At 53.2% G+C, this 21,369-nt stretch overlaps 1 protein-coding gene across 2 annotated transcripts in view; it reads right to left on the bottom strand.

Moving 5' to 3' along the window:
* SGSM1 (small G protein signaling modulator 1) overlaps window positions 1-21,369 on the bottom strand; it is a 39,093-nt gene that overhangs the window by 7,803 nt on the left and 9,921 nt on the right. The window contains exons 3-23 of one of the 2 annotated variants that reach the window (XM_017814411.1): window positions 20,203-20,278; window positions 16,313-16,475; window positions 15,358-15,510; window positions 14,736-14,803; window positions 14,442-14,587; window positions 13,867-13,998; window positions 13,193-13,317; window positions 11,295-11,362; window positions 10,710-10,873; window positions 10,109-10,238; window positions 8,640-8,819; window positions 7,599-7,737; window positions 7,301-7,365; window positions 6,812-6,957; window positions 6,148-6,276; window positions 5,522-5,704; window positions 3,618-3,689; window positions 2,500-3,081; window positions 1,647-1,771; window positions 383-465; window positions 7-116 (exon numbers count right to left, since the gene is read on the bottom strand). In XM_017814411.1, coding sequence (XP_017669900.1) covers window positions 7-116; window positions 383-465; window positions 1,647-1,771; window positions 2,500-3,081; window positions 3,618-3,689; window positions 5,522-5,704; window positions 6,148-6,276; window positions 6,812-6,957; window positions 7,301-7,365; window positions 7,599-7,737; window positions 8,640-8,819; window positions 10,109-10,238; window positions 10,710-10,873; window positions 11,295-11,362; window positions 13,193-13,317; window positions 13,867-13,998; window positions 14,442-14,587; window positions 14,736-14,803; window positions 15,358-15,510; window positions 16,313-16,475; window positions 20,203-20,278 — 3,039 coding nt within the window. The remainder of the gene's footprint in view (window positions 1-6; window positions 117-382; window positions 466-1,646; window positions 1,772-2,499; window positions 3,082-3,617; window positions 3,690-5,521; window positions 5,705-6,147; window positions 6,277-6,811; window positions 6,958-7,300; window positions 7,366-7,598; window positions 7,738-8,639; window positions 8,820-10,108; window positions 10,239-10,709; window positions 10,874-11,294; window positions 11,363-13,192; window positions 13,318-13,866; window positions 13,999-14,441; window positions 14,588-14,735; window positions 14,804-15,357; window positions 15,511-16,312; window positions 16,476-20,202; window positions 20,279-21,369) is intronic. The other variant, XM_017814412.1, reaches the window with a different exon arrangement.

Here is a 21,369-nt window from a genome sequence, read left to right as displayed (position 1 = left end):
CCTTACCTGGATCAGTGACCTCATGTTGGCAAAGTGGGTGTCCATGGCTCCTCCATGGGGGAAATTCTGATTCATCCTCTTCATCAGCTCGGTGAAACAGCTGAAAGCCAGAGCCTCTGTGCAGGGAGGAGAGACACCACTGCTGGGCTGCACAGGCTCTGCTGCACCTGCTCCCACAGCCACCTGCAGCAGGAACATCCCTCCAAAAAGTCCACCCTGTCCCCAGGTTGGGCTCCTGGGAGCCAGACAGCACCAAGGACAAAGGGGATCGTGCTCCCCACCTCTAAGCATGGGACCCTCTATGCAAAGAGCCACCACAAGCCTGGCAGATTCCCCCACATGATCCCACAAAGGGACAGGGAAAGCAGAGCCACTCACTCACCATCATCCAGGATGACCAGGAGAGGGGCCAGCAAGTCACACATCCCCTGCACGTAGCCAATCTCAATGTGCTGCCAGATGTAGCTGTGTGAGAGAGCAGGAGAGGTGACCAAGTGCCACTGCCTGGTACCTCCTTTGCCCGTGCCCTGCCTCCCTTCCTGGGATAAGGGGGGAAATCTCACCTGTTTATTCTGTTATCTTTGTGTTGTAAATTATTAAATTCCAAGTCAGGCATGCATGGCACAGTCCTGGATTGACACCCTGCCATGGCTATGTCCCAGGGTGTCCATTCAGGGCTGTGCCATGGCCATTGCATGGAAAAATCAGTGCAGGGAAAAGCAAAACTGGAAAGCGCAGCACAGTAGGGTCATTGGTTAAAGGACAGAGACTGATGGAATTTGTTAATTTATTTCTCATTCTCATCCTTCCCCCTCAAATCATCCTCTTGATTCTCTGTGCATAATACTGCCTGCCTTGCCTTGCCATTCCCAGTGTCCCAGGAAGCAGCCAGCCCTGCAGGGATATCTTCCCTTATTTGGTAGCAAGTCAAAATGTGTTCAGAAAGGGCTCAGATCTGCTGCTGGCACAAGGGAACGATCTTTTCCAGCCTGACCACTGGTTTTCCAAAATCTGCTGTACTGAAGTTCTAATCTCAGCAGAGATCTCCAGCTTTGGCTGTCAGATGAAGTGACAGCGCTGATGGAACAGCAGCTTCTCCTCATGTTTGCGGGATGAGTAATAATATTTTATCCTTTGCTGCCCGTGAAGCAGCGGCTGAGCTGGAGTGGGTCTGAGTTGGTGAGTGTCACTCAGCCAGCTCTGAGTCATAGGGACTCAGTAAAGAAACTCAAAAAAGGATCCATGTCTGGCTCTCTCCTGGGGTTTTGGGTAGGCAATAACCATTCCAGCACTTCAGGTACTTCCTCATTAGCACTATGGCTCTGTGAGCTTGTTAAACCCTTTTCCAGGCATATTCCAGAGAGCAGGTAGGCTAAATCCAGTGCAGTGGGTGCAGGCAGCTCAGGCAGCCTCTACCTTGGCCAAAAACCCAGCACATGACAGTCAAGGGACAGCTGGACACCTCTAAGCATGGGACACCTTGGTCTGGGAACCTCTGTGTTCTTGGAGCAGCAGCCCCGGTGCTGGGATGATGAGGGGATTTGGGAGCAGAAGTCAAGGAGGTAAAACTCAGTAGCCAGAGCAAAGTTCAGGGCTCCAGCGTCAAGGTGAATTCCAGGAAGCCCCTTGACCCCCCCAGCTCCCACCTGCACATGACATTGCGGAGCTTCTCCAGGTTGGCCGGGGTGAAGTACCAGTAGTTGCGGTCACAGCGCTGCACGTCCTTCTCGATGCGGTGCAGGTTCACTGTGTACATGTCCAGCAGCTCTGGCTGCCCAAAACAAGAGCAAAGTTGATTTGCTCTCAAAGAAAAAAAGGATTGCAAGGGCAATGGAGTGACAGGGCAGAGTTTGGGTGGGAAGTGGGAGCCCCTCTACACCCAGCTATGGGATCAGCACGGGGCAAACGCAGGTCAGTCCTGCCCCTCTACTTGGCCCTGGTGAGGCTACATCTGGAGTGTTGTGTTCAGTTCTGATCTTCATAGCTGAGGAAGGACAAGGAGCTACTGGAGAGGGTCCAGTGGAGACCACAGGGGTCTGGTGCATCTCTCTGATGAGGAGAGACTGGGGAGCTGGGCCTGGTTAGTCTGGAGAAGACTGAGAGGGGATCCCATCAATCCATACAAATATCTCCAAGGGGTGTCAGAGGATTGTGCTAGACTCTGTTCAGTGCTGTCCAGTGACAGGACAAGGAGCAATGGCCGTAAACTAAACCAAAAAAGTTCCACCTCAACATGAGGAAGAACTTTTTTCCATGGAGGGTGGCAGAGCCCTGGAACAGCTGTCCAGGAAGGGTATGGAATCTCCCTCTCTGGAGACATTCCTAACCCACTGGACACATTCCTGTGTCACCTGCTCCAGGTGACCCTGCCTTGGCAGGGGGGTTGGACTGGATGATCTCCAGAGGTCCGTTCCCACCCCAATTATTCTGGGATTCTGTGGTTCTGTGAAATAGTGAGGCAGCCAGGAAGAAACCCACCCTGAACAGGTCCATACTTACAGAGTAGGTGACACCCGTGGAGGAGAGAGCAGATGTTTCACTGTTGGTCAGATCAGTCACAGCCACAGCCAGGGAATCCAGCTGTGGGTACAGACTCTCCATTTCTGGCTCCTCAGAGAGGTTGTCCTCACTCTCCACCAAGCTCTGCTTCTCAGCCTCACTGTCTGCCCAGCTCTCCACCACAGTCAGGGCCACGGTGTCACTCAGGGCCCCCGCCGGGCCCTCACCCATGGGAACGAAGTCCACACTTCCAGCGCTGGGAAATTCACCTTCCAGGCTGTCTTGGCCCTGCAGCTTCTCCTGCTGGACACCATCTGTGTCCACTGAGGCTGGCACATCGGACCCACCAACCTTTCCCTGGGAGCTGGACGAGGATTTATTGGTTTCCAGGGCACTGTCCTCATTGCTGAAGCTGCGCTCTGAGAACCCTGATGTGATGGAGAAGTTTTGGGAAGAGGGGTGGCCAGAATCAGGGGAACAAGTGCCATTGGGAACTGTCCCATTGGGGACCTTGCTTTGTTTGCCATCTTCCAGCTGAGCATCTACTTCAGTCTGTTCCACTTCATCCACAGATTCAAACACCTGCAAAGTGTGAGCAGAGACATGCAGGGGAGCATCATGGGAATTCAGCAAACTGCTGGGGACATAGTGCCCATATTCCCAAGAGCTGTGTACTCACAGAGCCCATGTTCCCAACAGTGGAGGGAGAGGAAAATTACCCTTTAGCTTCCTCTCCTTGGATTTGAGCCAGCATTTGGTCATTTGCACAACTCCAAACCCACAAATCCCTGCTCTGAAGGGCTATGCTTTGCTTGGTGTTATACAATGGGCAGAAAGTGATTTAAACAGGTGTTAAACACCTGGGCAGTAACAGAGGGAGCAGCCACAGGCCCTCAAGTGTGACAGCCATGGGGCAGAGCAGGCAGGTGAATATTCAACACCACAAGCGGAGCACAGTTCTGACCTTAGTGGCTCCGAAGCAGGCTGGGGACTCATTTACCTCCACCAACACTGGTTCTGTTTGCCAGAGATCCCCATGGTTATGGCTGAGGGGTCAGACCAAGCCAGGGCAGAACTGTGAGGACAAGAAAAGGAGGGGACAAGGTGCTGCAGCTCACCTGGGTGCTGGAGCTGGAGTCACTCTGCAGCCGGGCGTGGTTCTGTCGGCCGGAGCTGCAGCTCTGGGAGGACTGCAAGGGAGAGGGAAAAGGGCAATGAGAAGGCAGAGAGCACAGGGTCTGGGTGGGGGAGCTCAAGCAGAGGTGGCATTTCTGCAGGTGAAGAACAAGCAGAAAATGCATCCAGTAAATTCTCCTATCTGACCCATGAAGGACGTTCCCATCACATTGACTCTGCTGTGTGTGTCACCCAGAGCAGTGCTCTGCCTCAGCCACTGTCACCGACTGCTGGGGAAGGTGACAAAAGCCAAAGTCCCAGGTCAGTGCAGTTGTCAAGAGCTGCGTGTTGGGTCTGGAAGGAGCCGCTTTCCTCTGGCCTGCAGAGAGGTCACACTGCCTCGCTGGAGTGCAAATTTCTACAAATCTCTGTCCTAATTTGGCAGCAATGCGGCTCAGCCCAGCTCAGTTTACATAAACGATGAAGTCACAGGCTATAAAACAGGCCCTCCAAGCATATTCATGCTCTTTTCCTTTTCTTAAAGGACAAATATTGATGTTTTAAGCCAGACTTAGTGGAGGCAGCTCCTCTTAAAGTCACGAGTACCCTGTTCTGGCTTCCAGCTGAAGCACAGAGGGAAGGGCTGGGCTTTGCAAGCACCAGCTCCATGCTCAGCCCTGTGGATTCCCTCTGAGCAGCCAGTGCTCGATCAGTGTGAGTCCTCCCCGTTATCTGAGCAGATGTGCAGAGCATGGAATGACATCACACACAAACAAAAGGATTTTAAGAAAATACAGCACATTCAGACCAGCAGGAGTTGTCTCCACCCTTGTATTGTGGGTGTTTGCTGGGCAGGGCCCTGATGGAGAGAGGAAGGGTGACAGCTTTCCTCTATTACCATGGGAGCAATTAAAACAGGAAATTTCAGGTTCAGATGGAAAAAGGGTGAACATTTGCCTGTGTTAACTGTGCCAGCTCCCCTCCCTGTGCCTGTTCCCAGAAGAACCAAAGAACCACGGTGGAGATGCTGAGGGGAGGGGAATGATTCCTGGAGTTACAGCCATGCCAACAGTGTAGCCCAGCTCTGCTCAGCCCCTCTAAGAGCTGCATCATTCAGTTCCAAACAGCTCCTGGTTCAGACCTGCCTTCCCTGCCTCTCTCCCTCTCTGTACATACACGTAGCCTGCAGGATTGGAGCTGAGCTCATCTCTTTCCCAAAGCACCCACACAAACTTCCCAGCGGGAACCAGATCAAGTCTCCAGCACTCATTTCCCAGGTCCTGTTCATTTGGGCCTCCCCTCGCCCTCAGTGTGGCAGCCTGAGGTCACGCAACCCAGCACCACGTGCTCTGCCATGCTGGGCTCTGCTCCTCCAAGGACAAAATTCTCACAGAAACACTCCCTGGCCGCTGTTCCCAGGACTGCCTTTCCTTTAACAGGCTTTTCCCTCCACACCCTTTGGTTTGGGCTGTGGATCTAACTCCTAAAAGCCAGTCCCACAGAGCTGGGTGTTCCCAGCTCTGTCCCACGATGGCACTGTGTACCAAGGGTATACTGAGGTTCCTCTGTGCTGAGCAGCTGATGGATAAGGGAGCCAGTAAGCCCACAGCCCTGTTTCACAGCCCCTCAGTGCCAGCAGCATGGTCTTCCCTGCCCTTACTTCAACAGTCTTCCATGGAGCTAAACCTGATGTGCACCAGGAGTGCACCAGGTAATGAGTACCTCATTCTCCAGAATACCCACAAGGAATATCTCACAGGACTGGTGAGAGCGTCTGGATTCGGCCACGTGGCCCCACAAATGAGTTACAGGGTCCTGCTGCCCCATTGCCCTCTGCCAGGAGTCCCTGCCCTCTTCAGCAGGGAGCCTGGGTGGACACAGCCCCCCCGAGCCCCCAGAGCCTCACCTCGTTGCTGATGGTCGAGTCCCTGTGCATCATCCTCTGGATGTGGGAGTCCAGGCTGGCCCCCGAGGAGCACTTGGCCAGCGCGGCCGCGTGTGACTCCTTCTCGCGCTGCCGGACGATGGCCTCGCAGCCCAGCCACTCTGCCATCGTGTGCTCATAGCAGGCACGGGTCTGTTCATCAGCCTGCAGCATGGGGGGACACAGGGGCTTGGAATGGCTGTCCCTGGAGAGCCCAAACCCAGTCCCTTCTGAACCCCCAAGCCTTGCACAGAGGAGCGAACACTCGTGTTTACTATGGTTGGATGGGATATAGTCACCCATCTGCTGCACAGTGCCTGACCCACAAAACCTGGCCAAAATTAGGATGGGAAATGCCCATCCATCTCCTCCCTGCTTTCTAGAGGTGTGCAGGGCACTGAACATGAGGAACCAGCAGCTGCACAGGGCAGCGTCAAGCTTGGTCCTGTCAATTCCTGCTGATCTGAGTCTTTCTCCTGCTCCTACCTACAGCCCAGTCCAGAGTGGACACGATGCCCAGTGGGCTCTGCAAACAGACCCTTCAAGCTGTGCAGTACCCAGGGCACATCAATGCCACACTGTTGAGCTGGCAGCACACCCACACCAACCTCCTTTCTCTCCGCCTCCGTCATCCCAAATTGGTAATGGCCCAGCAGGAAGGGCCAGACGGCCTTCCTGATCTCGTGCTGGATCCCGCCATAGTAGATCAGCCGCAGCAACTCCTGGTCCTCATAACTCTGTGGGAAGAGCTCAGTCAGTGCACAGACACAGCCAGGACATGGCCCATTGAGTGTAAGGCCCAGCCGTGCCACCTTTCAGTACCTGGAACACTGCTCAGATCCCGACTACCCCCAAACCCACTGCCCATCCACTGCAGATGATCCCTCAGATCCCTGCCTGGGCTCAGGTAGAGCCAGAGGCTGCTGTGAGTGAACATTTTGGCTCATCACCCCAGAAACTGGCCCATCAAGGTCACTGAGGGTCACTGCTGTGCCTCTGAGCCTGGCAGCAGAGCAGATCCCCCCTCAAGGCCACAGTAATCAGGTGACAGACACTGCCCAGGTGGGCTCTGAACAGAAGCAAGTCTAGGTGAGCAGTATTCATTCCCCAGCTCCCACGTGCCAAGGATTAGGAGCCCTGTGCAGCCTAGGACAGGCTGGCTGACTTCCCTCCTAGAGGAACTTCTCAATGTGCTTGGCCTCATTGTGCTACAACCACCCAGGACACCCCGAGCGCACCAGAGCTGGTGTGTCCCCAGAGCCCTGGCTCTACCGTGCTGTCCTGCAGGTATCTCTGCCAGATGTCCACAGTCAGCCCCGAGCTGGCACTGCAGGGGACGTCAGAGGACACGATATTGTGGTTCACCAGCGCAGACAGGTGGGTCCTCACCGTGGACAGGTGTCTGCAATAGGCCAGCCCTGCAGCAGAGAAAACCAAACAATCATCCTTGGACCTCAGGGAGCCATGAGAGTGAAGAGCAGGAGAAAGTTCTAATGAGTCTGTTCTTTGAGGGAGATCCTCTGAAGCCACATCCCAAAGCAGGGAGTCTACTGGGACAGGACCACCAGTGCTGCTGCTCACTGGGCTCAAGTCCAAGGATCAGAGTCCATGTGTTTGCTCCCCATCCTGAGCATGTGCATAGACTGGTCCCAATACCCCTGGCCACTGGCAGCTGGCTCAGCACCACTCCCAGCCTGGGGCCCAGAGCCTTATCCCTCACCCATCACATCTCATGGCAGTAGGAATGTGACAGGTACTCACAGCCATAGAAGGCCCGGGAGAGGATTTGGTACTTCATGTTGTCACACAGGAGCTTCAGTGGAGCTCTGCCAACAAAAACACAGGGGATGTGAGGAGAGGAAATGCTCCCGTGCATCCCCTCAGCCTGGCTTTGATCTGACTGATCCAGCTGTGCCTGCAGAGATGCAGCACAGGACCCTGCTCAGCCTCAGAGCAGCAATTCCTGCTGCCAGGATACAGCCACAGAGCAGCTGAGATGTCCCAGATGCCCTGGCTTTGCCGTGCCCACGTGTCCCATGGGAGCAGCAGCTCCTTGTACCTCTCATGGCTGCAGCCGTTGGCCGGGCCCCCATCCGAGGAGCCACTCTGGGAGCAGGAGGAGCAGGAGGACTTGCGGGTGCTGGGTTGCCACATGGGGGGCAGGACAGCTCCTGGTCCGTCCATCAGGTCCTGGGGCACTGTGGGAGTGGAGAGGAGCATCAGGGACCGCCTGGCACTGCCCCTGGAGCCTGGGACACACAGGGGGTCAACAGACAGCTTTGATTAGCAAAGGCAGCATCCCACTCTTCCCAAGGAGGCTCCAGCGACCAGGCAGAACCCACTGCAGGGAATCACAGCACCGGCACTGGTGAGCTCAGGAGAAAGGAAAGGGAACAAAGAGCATTGATGAGAGAACCATCTGCTAATTAACAAGCTCATTCAGAAAGCTGGTCTTAAACTGCTTTGTGCTGACCAAGGCAGAAACCCAACACCCAACGCAGAGACTCCAGAGAAGGGGCTGCAACAGACTGAAACAGATGAGAAAAAACAGGATTGAAGTCAACTGCTGTCCCAGGAAGAGCCGATCACTGGCAGGGAAAAGCTCCCACCTCTCAAACACTAGGATCCCATCCAAGATTCAGGGAAAGAAGGGAGCACCAAAATCACAAGACAGGAGATGAAGACATGAAGAGGTTGAGAGGGACAGCAGGAGCTCTGCATATTGTCACTTGCTAAATCCTGCTTAAACTTGAAGTGCTACTGCAACAGCCTTGTGTCCACACACTGGCCAGGAGATGGAGAATAACCCTATTTACTCCTCCTTGGAAATTAAATCATGGTAGAAATTCCATCTTCTGGCCATGAGAGGGTTTCCTCGCACCCTTGGTCTCACTGACTCTCCCTGCTTGTGGTATTGAACAGCTGGTACCGGCAAGAAAAAATGTTGAAATATTTCTATAAAAGCCCCTTCCTTTCCCCTCCCACTGAGCTGATGGGTCAGTGATGGTCAGCAGGGACAGGGACACCTCTGCAGGACCTGTCAAGTGACAACACAGGTGAGCTGAATGCCAGACACAACCAACCACAACAGCTCCATTACACTGGTGCTGGCAGGTCCCCAGAGCAGCACAGGGAGGTCGGGACGTGATGAGGAGACTCAGACACCGTTTAGGGATCACCACCATACTGCTTGTAGTTGGAGTCCTCGTCATCTTCCCTCTCCCAGCACTCACAGAGATCACAGGTGCACGGAATGGGTGAAAAGTACCATTAATGGCAACTAGAGACACAGAGAGAGGACAAGGGCACAAATGAAAGGGCAGAAAGGAAGAATCTGCAGACAAGAGAGAATGATGCAGTTCCACCCCCCTCTGGGAAGGTCCACAGGAATGGCACAGGCTGTGATGACGCCAGCTGAGGAGATGGCAGCAATTCATTTCACAGCAAATGTGGCCCCCAGCATGGAATTTTAAGGGGTAGATCAAAAGACAGCCACAGAAAGGAGCATCTCTATCTGCTGTTTTAGATTCAATCAGATTTTTATCTGACTCACTGAATTGTGTTAGTCAGCTAAAGGCAGGGAGAACCAAGTATAACCTTAACTGATGTCATGGAGGAGTCACAGGGGATGTGATTTCCCCCTTACAGCCTCAAAACTATAGGAACAAGGTTTTGATCACATTTCACAGCTTTTTAAAAAAATCTCCACAAGTCTTCTATCTAAAACTGGTGGGTTTTCCCCCTTATAAAGTCACCTGTGATGTCCCCAGATGTCAGAAAAAGGTTCTTGGTATCCTCACAGAAGAGTGAGGATGAATGTAAAGATATCTCAGCCAAGTTCAAATCATTCACCACCAGACATTAAGAGACATTTCTGGTTTGGTGCATCCAGCAGCATCCCCTCCCTTGCCCTATGAGTCAGGAACTGAAGACACATGGGAGAAGGGTGCTGTGACCTCCCCTTTGTGCTGCAGAAGCCACACTGAAGGAACATCACTGGATTTAATGCAGCACTGGCTGAGCTGGCCTGGGGCAGCAAGAGAAGAATCAGCCCTGGGGGCTTGTGATGGTGGAAAGTGAACCCCGAGTGACCAAAGTGAATATTCCTACTCATGTTATGTGTAAGAGGTTTTTTTTACTGTCCATTAAAGCTGTTGTGGCTGTTGTGCAGCTGCAGAAACAAAGGACTCAACAGCAAGCAGAAGGTTGAAACAAAAATCCATAGATAGAATCCTGGAATGGTTTGGGTTGGGAGGGACCTTAAAGCTTATCTCATTCCAACCCCTGCCATGGGCAGGGACACCTTCCACTATCCCAGGTTGCTCTAAGCCTTGTCCAACCTGGCCTTGAACACCTCCAGGAATGGGGCAGCCACGGCTTCTCTGGGCAACCTGTGCCAGGGCCTGTCCATCCTCCCAGGAAGGAATGATGACATTGAACAGGCAGCACTGACACAAACAAAGCTCTTCCTCTGGAATCACCTCCTGGTTTGCCATGTGCCCATCCGTGCCGTGTCCCAGCAGCTCAGACACCCCATGAGAACCTCCCAAAACTCTGCCCTGCACTCACCAAACTCAGCCTGTGTCCCAGGGTAGATTATCCTGAACACATAATCTGTGGCTTCGTCATCCTCCTTGTCGGACGCAGACTCGGAGGAGCCCTGGGGGCTTCGCTTCCTCAGCTTGGGAAACACTTTGCCCTGGGGGAACAAAACCAGCCCTTCACAAGCTGCCCCACACTCGACCACTCACTTCCTGAGCTCCTGCCCCACCACAGCACGTGCCCTGCCAGCTTGGATGACTTTGCGCATTCCCTGGGCTGGAGCAGCCTTTGGATTAAGCCTCCCATTACAGGGTGGATCTATAACCCTGTTGAGCACAGGGTATGTACAACCCATGAGAACCAAACCCTCCCTGCCCCATGGGCAGCCCTCCCACACCAGCTCCCTGAGTTTTTCCAATGGGTCTTTTCAGCTGGTCAAGGCCTTGAGCTAAAACAAATCACCATATTTTTAAGACCACCTTCCTTAATAATTTTGGAAGGGGATTACTTAAAACACAGAAGCCACTAGTGCCAGGCAGAGGGTTCTCCCCAGCAGCTCCACTTCGGACACTCCACACGGGAACACCAGCAGGAACCCCAGGAAACAGCCCAGTTTCAGAGCACCCACCTTTCCCCGCTGTGACCAGAGGGGTGGGTCCAGCTGCCCATGGGGCAGGAGGCCGTTCTCCAGGCAGGACAGGAACTGCAGCAAGTGCCCTCCTCGGGGGAACCGCAGCGGCGGCCTCTGGATCCCATCCTGGCTCACCAGGACCACCGTCCCACCACTGTCTACTATTGGCAACAGTGACAGCAGGGAGGAGAAGAGACATCAGCGAGGGAAACAGCACCAGTCCGAAAGGCAGAGGGCAGGAAAGCTCAGGGAATTGTCTTTCTAGCATGGAAAAAAAAAAGGACTTTCTTCCTTGTAATGGACTTGGAGAAGAATCCAAACAAGTCTGGGGCCCTGGAGAAGGTTTGCTGGGATCACACCCTTGGAAACCAGAGTGCCCTGCTCTGCAAGCAGCACTCCCAGCCAAGCACTACGGCCAGGAGGTGGTGGAAAGGTTTTCCTGGAAGCATTTACATCATAGTGACCACCTAGAGCTCTGGACATCTGTCCTGGAGCCAAATCCAAGCTGTGGGCACTCCCCAGAGGTAAGGAATCAGGGTGTCAGGGTGCCACAGCCTCCAGCAGCCCCTGCTCTGGCCTTACCTTGCTGGTGACAGTGCAGATAAACAATCTCCTCCAGGCGAATGGTCATGGCATAGTCCCAGTACACACTGGAACAGAGACAGGGAAGCCATGAGCCTTAGGGATGTGAGAGGCTCTGCTTCTGCCCACATCAGCTCCAGGGGAAGTCACGGAAAGGAGGAGGTCCCAGAGCAGTGACACCAGCCTGGAGAGTGACAACATCCCTCCAGAACCAGTAACTGTCCCTGCCACCTCAGCTCAGCCAGGGCAAGTCCAGTCCCACCTGCCACAGGTGGTTTCTGCACCCTCACACCATTCCCAAACATAGACAACGTGCCCATGAATCCTTGCAATTGCAGGGAGTGACATGGAGCCCTGCAGAGCTGAGCACTCCCTCTGGGCACCCCAAGGACTCCCCACCCTGCTACAGTGCTGGGAGAACCCCAAGATCCATCAGGAGCGGCCCTGGAGCCCCAAGGGAACATGCAGTGCTGTCCAAGCCTGGGCTGCTGCTCTGCTGAGCTCCTGCCCCCAGGGAGGGAAAATAAACCCTCACAACTGGTGGGGTTTCTTTCAGAGCTGACAACAGATTTGCTCTCAGCTGCTTCTGTTCAAGAACTGCCTCAGCAAAGGCACCTCGAGGGCTCTGAGAAAATCTAGAACATGCTGGATTGCTAGTGGCCATCAGACAGGGCAGAGGGGCAGGGAGGGCCAGGAGGAAGCCAGGGAAGGGGATGTCTCCAGGGTTTCATTCCTGTGGAGAGCCCAGCACTGCTCTCTGAGAGTGTCGGCACTCCATCACATCCTACTTCTGTGCAACAAAGGAAACTTCCAGATCCGGAGCAGCGTCATCTGCCACTTCACAAAAATAGCACTTAAGTAACATTAAAAATGGCTTGTGAATGCAGTGAAGGACAGAAGGGGTGCAAGAGTCACTCCCTGTACAGTCATACTTACTGTGCCATCTGCCTCCTGTCTTCCTTGGTCACGTCTTGACACTGGGAAGTTTTAGAACTTAGGCTGATGCCCAAGTCAAGAACTCAGAAAAGGAGTGTAGAGATGAAAATAGCATTTTAGGGGGAGGGTACCAGGCACAACTGAATGGCCCAGGGGCCAATAGGAAAGGGAAGATGAAAAGAACAGAGGTAAACAAAACCCAAAAAAACTACAATTGAGAATGAACAAAGCTGAGACCAAGTTCTGCTGAAGAAGATCTCTAGGTCAAAGCATCAGTGTTCTAAACACTCCCACTTTACTGGAGCTGCTGGGAAGGGATTTTGTTTCTAAGGCAAATTGGGACCTGGCATGACCCAGCCTGTGAAAGGATTGCAGCTGTCGGGGAAACACCAGCACTCCATCAGGCAATGCCAGGGAAAAGGGCCTGGTCACACAGCCTGCCAAGCAAACTAAGCAGACCTCAGGGCCTCTGGAGGAACAAGCTCCAGGGACTCCAATAAATCCAAGGGACTCTGAATTACCTGCACGTAAGATCACCAGAAAATGGCACACACTGTCACCAAGGTCTGATCCTCTGGGAACTGCTCACACTCCCTCTCTGCAAATTCTCTTCCCTGTTTATGAGCTCCTCATCTTCCCAGATTACAATAACCAGGATAAACCTGAGACCACTGAGGGCATTCCCCTGAAAAATCCCCGAGGGCAATAAAGGAAAACCACTTTGTGTGTGTTGGAACAAGCCCCAGCTCCCTCACTGAGCACTTCCCAGCAGAGATGGGCAGTAGCTCAGCATCTCACTCCACCTCCCTTCACCCTCCCCAGCCCTCCTTCCCCATCCCTTGCCATTACAGACTTGAGGAGGATGGTTTTGCTTTGCATTCACCAGGAAAACACTGCTGGTTTGGACACCAGATCCAAACTCTGACCCTGGGGAACATTTGCACCCCCTCTGCTCCAGTCACCTCTTCTCATAGTCCAAGTCCCCCACAGAGCCATTCATAAGCTGGTTCGGGGTCCACTTCAGTGCCATGATGTCGGCGGTCTGGTGAAGGGACAGATATCCTGGGATTGCCTCCATGTCATCTCGCTTGAGGGGAGAAACACAGGGACAGAGTGAGCTGGAAAATGCCAGGCACATGAAGCACCACCCCAGGCTGCCCGAGGCTGAGCCTTGGAACCAGTTCTGGCCCCTCACACAGCCCTGCCTGCTGCCCTGAGCCCACTCACTTACCCACAGTGGCCCTGAAAACCCTCCTGGCAGAACGCCAGGACACCTCCCCGGCTTGGGATAGGGCTGGGAGCAGCTGCCCAGCAAGGAAAACTTAACAGCTCCACCTAAAAGCAGTTTGCACTTCATTTATTTGACTACAAGAAGTAGGACAGGACAGGAGGAGCAGTTTTATGGTAAAGAGTGGGCAGGGAGAGGAGCCTGCTTCTACTCAGACCAGAGCAGAGCTCTCCCATTCCACTAGGAGGATCTGTATCACCAGGACCTCCTCAAACACAGTCCATTCCCTGCCTTCCCAGACTAAAAATGAGCCTGTGCTTTCCTCCATCGAAGAGCAATTTGGGGTAGAATGAGCTGTTGAGGGGCAGAGCAGCATTTTCAAGCCCAGATGCCCCAGCAGGAACTCACCGGCTGCACCAGGACATTGTTCTTGCCGTAGAGGAGCGTGGCACGGGAATTCTGGTGCAGTGACTCCACATAGTCCCTGGCAGACAGCGAGGGCCGGTCATCCATGCTGCCACTGGAATGTCTTTTCTGAATCTGGAAGAGAGCCATCCACAAATGTGAGGTGAGCACACACACCTCTGGCTTTCCAAAAGCCCTCTTGAAGCTCATTTCCTCCTCACTTACACACTTAAGTCACTACCAGAACTCTTTCCCTCAGAGTCCTCTAAGAGGATTCCTGGCTCTGGCCAAGATAATTTCTGTACTTAGAAAAGCCCCAGGAGTGTGCTTTATTTGCAATAAACACTGCAGACTCCAGCTGCCCTTGCTTATCGTTCATGCACGATGTTCCCAAGGGGCACAGACCCCACGATGCCCCCGTGCCCTGCCAGTCTCCATGGACCATGCTCCCAGCACTTCTGGCTCAAAGACTTCCCTCATCAGAGGGCCCCAAAGCCCTTTTCAAACGCAGGGAGCGCAGAGCCGTGGCTGTGGCTCTGGGAGGAGCCCAGCGAGGGGCTGTGCCCCCCCACACTCACGCAGAGCGCCGGGCGCTTGGTGGGCGAGTCCTGCCGGCAGTGGGAGCTGTGGATCCGGTGCCGCTGGACCAGCTCGTCCGCCGAGGGGTCTGTCCAGAAGTGGTCAGCGGTTTTCATCTTCGTGTACTCCAGCGCACAGGGCCCCACTGCAGAGAGGAACAGCCCAAACATAAGGGAGCCATCGGTGTTCCGATGGCCACGGTCACCCCCCGGATCCACAGAGAAAACAACTGCATTTCACACCCAGATCACAGACAGGGTTAGAAAGCAAGCAGGGTAAGAGGAAAGTGTTACCCAGTAAAGATGCAAGAATTGGCCCATCCACAGGATCCATCAGGAGAGCCTCCTTCTCATAGTACTTACTAGAAGAAATAAAAGACGGCAGAAAGCTGGAGTGCTGCAAAATGGAACTGTAAAGTTATAGACAGTGGTTTTAAATCATTGGTATGCCCTTTTCTTTCTATATCACCCCTTGGTGGGAAAAGGGCAAAAAGCCCTTAAACAGGCTGTTTCTCTAGCTGTGAAATCCATGTGGAACAGACACCTCCTGCAGCACATTGCAAACATCACCATCTCCTGACAAAACCTGCCCAAGACTGGAGATCTTCCCCAGGACAGGTCACCTCAGCATAGAGATCCCAGAGGATAAGGATAGCACAGTCTCTGACAACCCAACCACCAGCAGGGCAAGTGTGGCCTATCTTTATTTTAGGGAGTGCCCAGTGGCCACCAGCAGCAGGGTGTCCATCAGAGTCCCCATGATGGGCACGGAGTGACACAACTGGCCTGTCCCATCCAGGGACTTCTCTGGTCCACTTGGACACAACTCAGACAGCAACACCCCCAGTGCCATCAAAGGGACAGATGCTGGCAGTGATCTGGGACAGGTGAACGGGTGGTCTGTGCCTGCACTCACCTGCTGTTCTCTACCAAGTAGTGCACGATTTTATCCAAGACCTTTTCGAAGAGGGCTGTGCGGATCCAGAGGTGCTTGATGGCCTGAGGAGACAGGTTGGGCAGCTTCGGCACCTTGCGCACGTTCTCTGGGATGCCCTGGACTTGGTTTCGCCTTTAGAGGTGCAAGACAAGAGACAACATCATCACTGGCTCGTCCTCGAGCTCTGCAGGAGCCCAGGGTACTCCCACACCTCATGGGGCACAAGGTCAGGGTTTTGGGGATGCCGGGGGATGCCCAGGGAACTGCCTGGGACAGGGCTCTGGAGATGCTCCCTGCATCTATCCCACCCCCTGCTCCAGAAGGCCACACCTGCATTTGGAACCACTTACTAAATCAGTTTCCCACTATAAAGACATCCCAAAATGAGCCTCTCCCTCAGCAGAGGCCTCCAGCTCACACATGTGTCCACATGTGTCTGAGGACAGCAGTTCACAGGCAGAGCAGCTTATCTTAGGACAGCATAAAATTCCTGCCCCAGGTAGCTGCTCCATCCATCTCCCTGGTTCCTGTCCAAGGATGAGTGAGCCGCTCTCAAACAGCAGTTGAGTTACTGCAGGTTCAAGCCCTGCACACTGAGGCAGAGCAAATGTGGTTCCAGTTGACTTAGTGAACTGGCCCATAAACCGTGACAGCTCAGGAGCAACACGCTCAGCTGTCCCTGAGGCACAAGAGAAGGGGCGGAGGGATAAGGACTTGCCCACCCCTGCTTAAGCCACAGGCACAACTCAGTCTCCTAGGAAAGCAACCAGTTCATTCAAGACAGAAAAATCCCAGGGCAAGACACTGCTCCACTGAAGGAGCAATACCCTTGCTGAGGCTCAAGTTGGACTTGCAATCCCCAACCACACCCAAACTACACCCTCATCCCGAAACACAAGTGACCAGAGGACTGACAGCAATGCCAGTGCCTTACGCATTCTCAATGAGCTGCTCCAGGTCTTGCACCTTCTTGCAGAGCTCCTCTGCCAGGGGGAAGCTCTTCCCCACCTTCATGAACAGCGCTGCGATCTTGTTGCTGCGCAGGAATCCGGCTGCCCTCCGCTTCAGGCCGTGCAGGACACAGGATTCCACAGCAGCTGCAACAGAGCACAGACATCACTAGAGCACCTTCCCCATGGACACAGGTTGGGAGAGCTAGGGCTGTTCAGCCCAGAGAAGAGAAAGTTGTGTGGAGACCTCACAGCACCTTCCAGGATCTGAAGGGGCTTCAAGAAAGCCAGAGAGGGACTTTGCATCAGGACACCTCCCACTAGTCCAGGCTGCACCAAGCCCCATCCAACCTGGACTTGAACACTTCCAGGGATGGGGCAGCCACAGCCTCGTAAAGCTTTTCCAACAATATATTTGAAAGCAGAGGCATTCCCTCCTGGCCTTCAGGAAAACACACCTCATCAGGTAATTGCTATGCTGTGCACACACAGACTGACACTTTCCTCTCAGGTTTCTTGTGGATTGTGGAGAAACCAAACAACTCCCTGAAGTTTCCCCTTCAGTCCAGTCTGAGGGCATGGCTGGAACCAGACTATTTCATTCCCTGTGCTGGGATGGTCCAAGCAAGGAGAAAGTTCAGGCACACTGAGAATTTCTAAAGCAGCACAGGAAATGGGGCAATTTTTTCCCCAAAAATCTCAGTGTTCACGTAAACATTTTTCCTGAAAAACCGAAAGGAATAGAGAACCTGGGGATAAACTCCAGGCAACACCAGCAGCTTGCAATGACTCCACAGAAATATGTGCACATGCACAGGCTCCACTGGCAACCTGCTTCCCAAACCCCTTGGGAGGGCTCTGGATGGATGTCTAGTGCCAAACACAGACTGATTAAACAGTCTGATCAAAGCACTGGAAAATCACACGGACCCACAACTTTCCCTGTGCTCTCCCAGGGGCTTTGAGGTTGGAGCACACACCCTAAGAGCACCTTGTCCATGCTAAATCCAGAGATAATGGTAGGTTTTTTAAACCTAAAAACACGAGTTTTTGAGCTCAGTCCATAACTTCTGTCACCACCAAACACACTGTGAAGAGATTCTCCCCATCCCTCAGGATAAAACCTGCAGCAGAGCCATGTGATGCAGAAGCTTTGTGCAGCTACGCCCAGGTAAAGTGGGAGCTTTGATTCCTGGCAAAAGACATCTAAAGGTATTTCTGAGTTCCCCAGAGCACTGGTGTGATTCAAACCCCTCTGGCTGAGCAGACTCAGCATTGATGTGGACACCAAACCCTCGGCTCACACCAGCCCCCAGCCCTGCTCCCAAGTTCTCCATCAGCCTCCCAGGGCAGCCTGGACTGACAGATGCCAACTCGTGTTTGTCTGCTCCAAACCCCCCCTCGCAGGAGAATGGGGTGGCCGGGGGCTGCTGCCCTTTCCTGCCACACCACTGGTTCCACCCGAAGGGATTTGCAGTACACTGGCCACGCAGAGGGCGGGGAGGGCTCTGTGAGGAAGGCAGCCCTCTCCAGGGGAAAGGGCAGCTCTGGCAGCCAGAGCCAGGCTTGCAGCACGCTCTGCTTGGCAGGGAAAGAGGTTATTTATAAGCTCACCAGGCTCCTGGAGAGCCACAACACCGAGGAAGGTGCACGTACCATTCAAATGAGAGAGGAACTGCAGCCAGAGCAGGAGAGGAGACACCAGCAGCCAGGAAAGGGCAGCATTAAGGAGCCAAAACGGACCAACGAGCCCTTCGTGCCTGGATGCCTCAGCTCCATGTCGCAGGAGCCTATAAATAATCCCCTCGTGCTGCACAGAACAGCAGGGAATGAGTCACACCTGGGAGTCTGCTCTGCTCTTTCGATGCCGCACAAAGGGCCGGGAACCAGCTCCTGTCTTTGATGTGGGGGCCCAGCAGAAAAGGAGAAAGGCTGTTGGAGCAAATCCAGAGGACAGACACAAAGTTGAGAAGGGGACTGGAGCACCTCCCCTGTGGAGACAGGCTGGGAGAGCTGGGGCTGTTCAGTCTGAAGAAGAAAAGATTGTGTGGAGACCTCACAGCACCTTCCAGGATCTGAAGGGGGTACAAGGGAGATGGAGAGGGACTGTGCATCAGGAACTGGAGTGACAGGACAAGGCACAATATGTTCAAACTGAAAGAGGAAATTTAGGTTAGATATTAGGAAGAAATTCTTCCCTGTGAGGGTGGTGAGGCCCTAGCACAGGGTGCCCAGAGAAGTCATGGCTGCCCCATCCCTGGAAGTGTCCAAGGCCAGGTAGGACAGGGCTTGGAACAACCTGGGCTAGTGGAAGGTGTCCCAGCCCATGGCAGGGGGTGGAATGGGATGAGCTTTAATGTCCTTTCCAACCCAAACCATTCAATGATTCTAGGAAAAGGCAGAAGCCCCTCTGCTCTCCAAGGCAAAAAAGGAGACCTCAGCACCCCCTTCTCATTCTTTTTAGTCTGTGGGTGCTCCAATCCTGTTCAGTGACAGTGCTGCACGAGCCTTCTTGGAGCAACCTCTTCAAAAGCTGCTTCTCATGACGTCTGGCATTTTCTTCCCAGCCTCCAAATTAACAAGCTGCCCTTCAGCTCTTTGTACAGGGAGGAGTGAGGCTCCCTGCACTCGCTGCCCGCAGCCCCTGCTCAGCAGCAGCCCCTCAGCCCCAGCACAGGGGCACAGTGGCTGTACCTCAGCCAACAGCCCTGCTGGGAGACGGGCACAGCCACCAGACAGGCTCCAAACAGGCACAGCCTCTCCCACTTCCCAGAAATCCAGGGCTCATGGTGTCAGAGTAGAGCTCCTGTTCCATGCTCCAGCCTCACTCACCCAACAGCCTGAAGTACTTGCCCTGCTCACAGAATGCCAATTAGTTTCAAATTAGTTTGAAATTCATCAGACACCCCCAGTCTACCAGCCAGGTCCCCCCCACTTCTACAAACGCTGGCATGTGGCAGACTGGACACCTGAAGCTGCTTTTCCTGGGCACTGACTGTCCCAGTCACACATTCTCCACTTTGAGTGGTTGACAGAGTGGCACAGGAGGGCCAAAAAAAAAAAATAGAAACAACCTCATTTTGACATCCTGATTGTAAAGTCTCTCCGATGACCAAAGCTGTGACACATTCCACCTGGAACAAGGCTGCTCTGTCCTGCTCCCCTCTACCTTTGAGGTACAAATACTCCTCCTCTCCAGCTCCCCAGTCCTTGCTCACAGGCCTCCAGCACATCTCACAGCCCAAACCCAACAGCCCTTCAGGGAGGCTTTTAGAAACCTCCTTGCCAAGGTTTTGATGGATCCATTCTGAAACACTTCCACATTTACAAAATTTTTATACCAGTAGGAGAAAAATAGGTAAGAAAGCAGGCTAGTAAAAACACAGCTGCCAGAAAACAAGCCCGAAACCAGCCCAGTATCAGAGCAGATCTTCCACAGACTCCATCTAAAATTCTCTGTCAGCCTCCGGCCATTCTGTTCTGGCACTCTGGCAGACTGCAGACTCCTTTCCATAAATTCCTATTCCATCATAGCAAAGAAATATTTGGACTTGACAGACTTTCAGTTGAATCAATTCTCAAGGAAATTTAAAAATAAAATATTATTTCTAGTACTTCCTAAGTGGCTGCACACACTGCCAGCATCCATCCTTCTTTGACACATCTCAATATATTTTAGGCACAGGGCAAAGGCCTCAGGGACTCTGACTGCTGCCAGAACAACTCACCCACTGGCACCAATCCCCTCCCCAGCCCAGCGCCCCAGAGCTGGAGCGTGTTCCCAGGAATGGCACATGGCACAGCAGGGAAAGCCCAGCACGAAGAGGGTGCTCCAGCCCCAGCCCAGGTCAGCATCCTGCTGTGGGGGACTCACCGCAGAAGGAGATGATGTGGCTGCTGTCCTCGTGCACAAACTTCCTCGTCACCGCCTCCTCCATGATCTGCTTCACCTGTGGCACAGAGGCAGATGGAGAAAACATGGAATTTCAGCCATGGACCAGCACGAGCAGACCTGTGGTGGGGTGGGCACTCAGAAACCTCCCTGCTCCCTGATTTTTCCAGTGGTACAGGGGCTCTCATGGAGGATCAGTGCAGCTCTGCCTATTGAGCATCACCAGCTGTTTCAAAAAGTCAGGTATAAAAAAAGGGTTGTTTCATTTCTGAGAAACTTCAAAGTAGGAAAACGATGAGCAGAGAATTAACTGCAGGAATTGAGCATCGTTTAGATAAAAGTCTTCTAATAAAGGGTAAGCAGATCTCATATTTAATGCTCTTACAGTATTGTTCCGTTCCTACCTTTTATGTGACAAATTTCATGTGACACAGCTGTCCCAAATGACTGTAACTATCCATCAATGCCTAATTCAGGGGTCACCTGGCACCAGCTGTGCCCAGGAATGCCATTTGCACAGCAATGCCAGCAGCTCTGCCCTCACTGACTCTCACTGCAGTGCAGCTGATCAAAAGGAAGCTGGCACTAGTGCACATCAGGGGCACGATTAGGGGATGAAAATAAATAGGAACCCACATAAATTAGGAGGGTAATTTTTGCAGAGAGAAGATAGGAGGTCAAACCTGCCAGGTAAGCAGAGTGCAGAGGTGGTGACTTCCATCCCCAGCTGCACCCTCCCTAATCCAGCTGAAATCAGCAAAAGTCCAGCTGAATCTTTGTTCCTTAAATGTTCAGTTCCCAACCATTTTTCCTGTTTAACACAGAGCTGCCAGCATGCCCAGATCTCCTCTTCCAGTGCCTCTACAACATCTTGCTTTTCACTCCTTGGTTTCAGAAACCACAGGGGAGAGGGTTCCCAGCGCTGTGGGCACAAGGGAAGCTCTGCTTAGCAAGGTGTTCCCTCTGAAGGCACAGGGAGGAGGGAAAAATAGCAGGTCAGGACTTGGCCAAGCAAACCTTGGGTGTATGAGAGACCTTTAATAGCATCATTTGGGGAATTAAACTCCTTTGCAAGATATAATCAAGGTCAATTTTGCACAGCTAACAGCTCAATAAAGGAAATCCTTTACGGGTATGGATTAAAGAAAG

This window comes from Lepidothrix coronata, unplaced genomic scaffold, assembly GCF_001604755.1.
Source record: "Lepidothrix coronata isolate B3197 unplaced genomic scaffold, Lepidothrix_coronata-1.0 Scaffold44, whole genome shotgun sequence".
Lineage (NCBI taxonomy): Eukaryota > Metazoa > Chordata > Aves > Passeriformes > Pipridae > Lepidothrix > Lepidothrix coronata.
The sequence above is the reverse complement of the archived record's forward strand: the minus strand, read 5'-3'. Positions and strand labels throughout refer to the sequence as shown.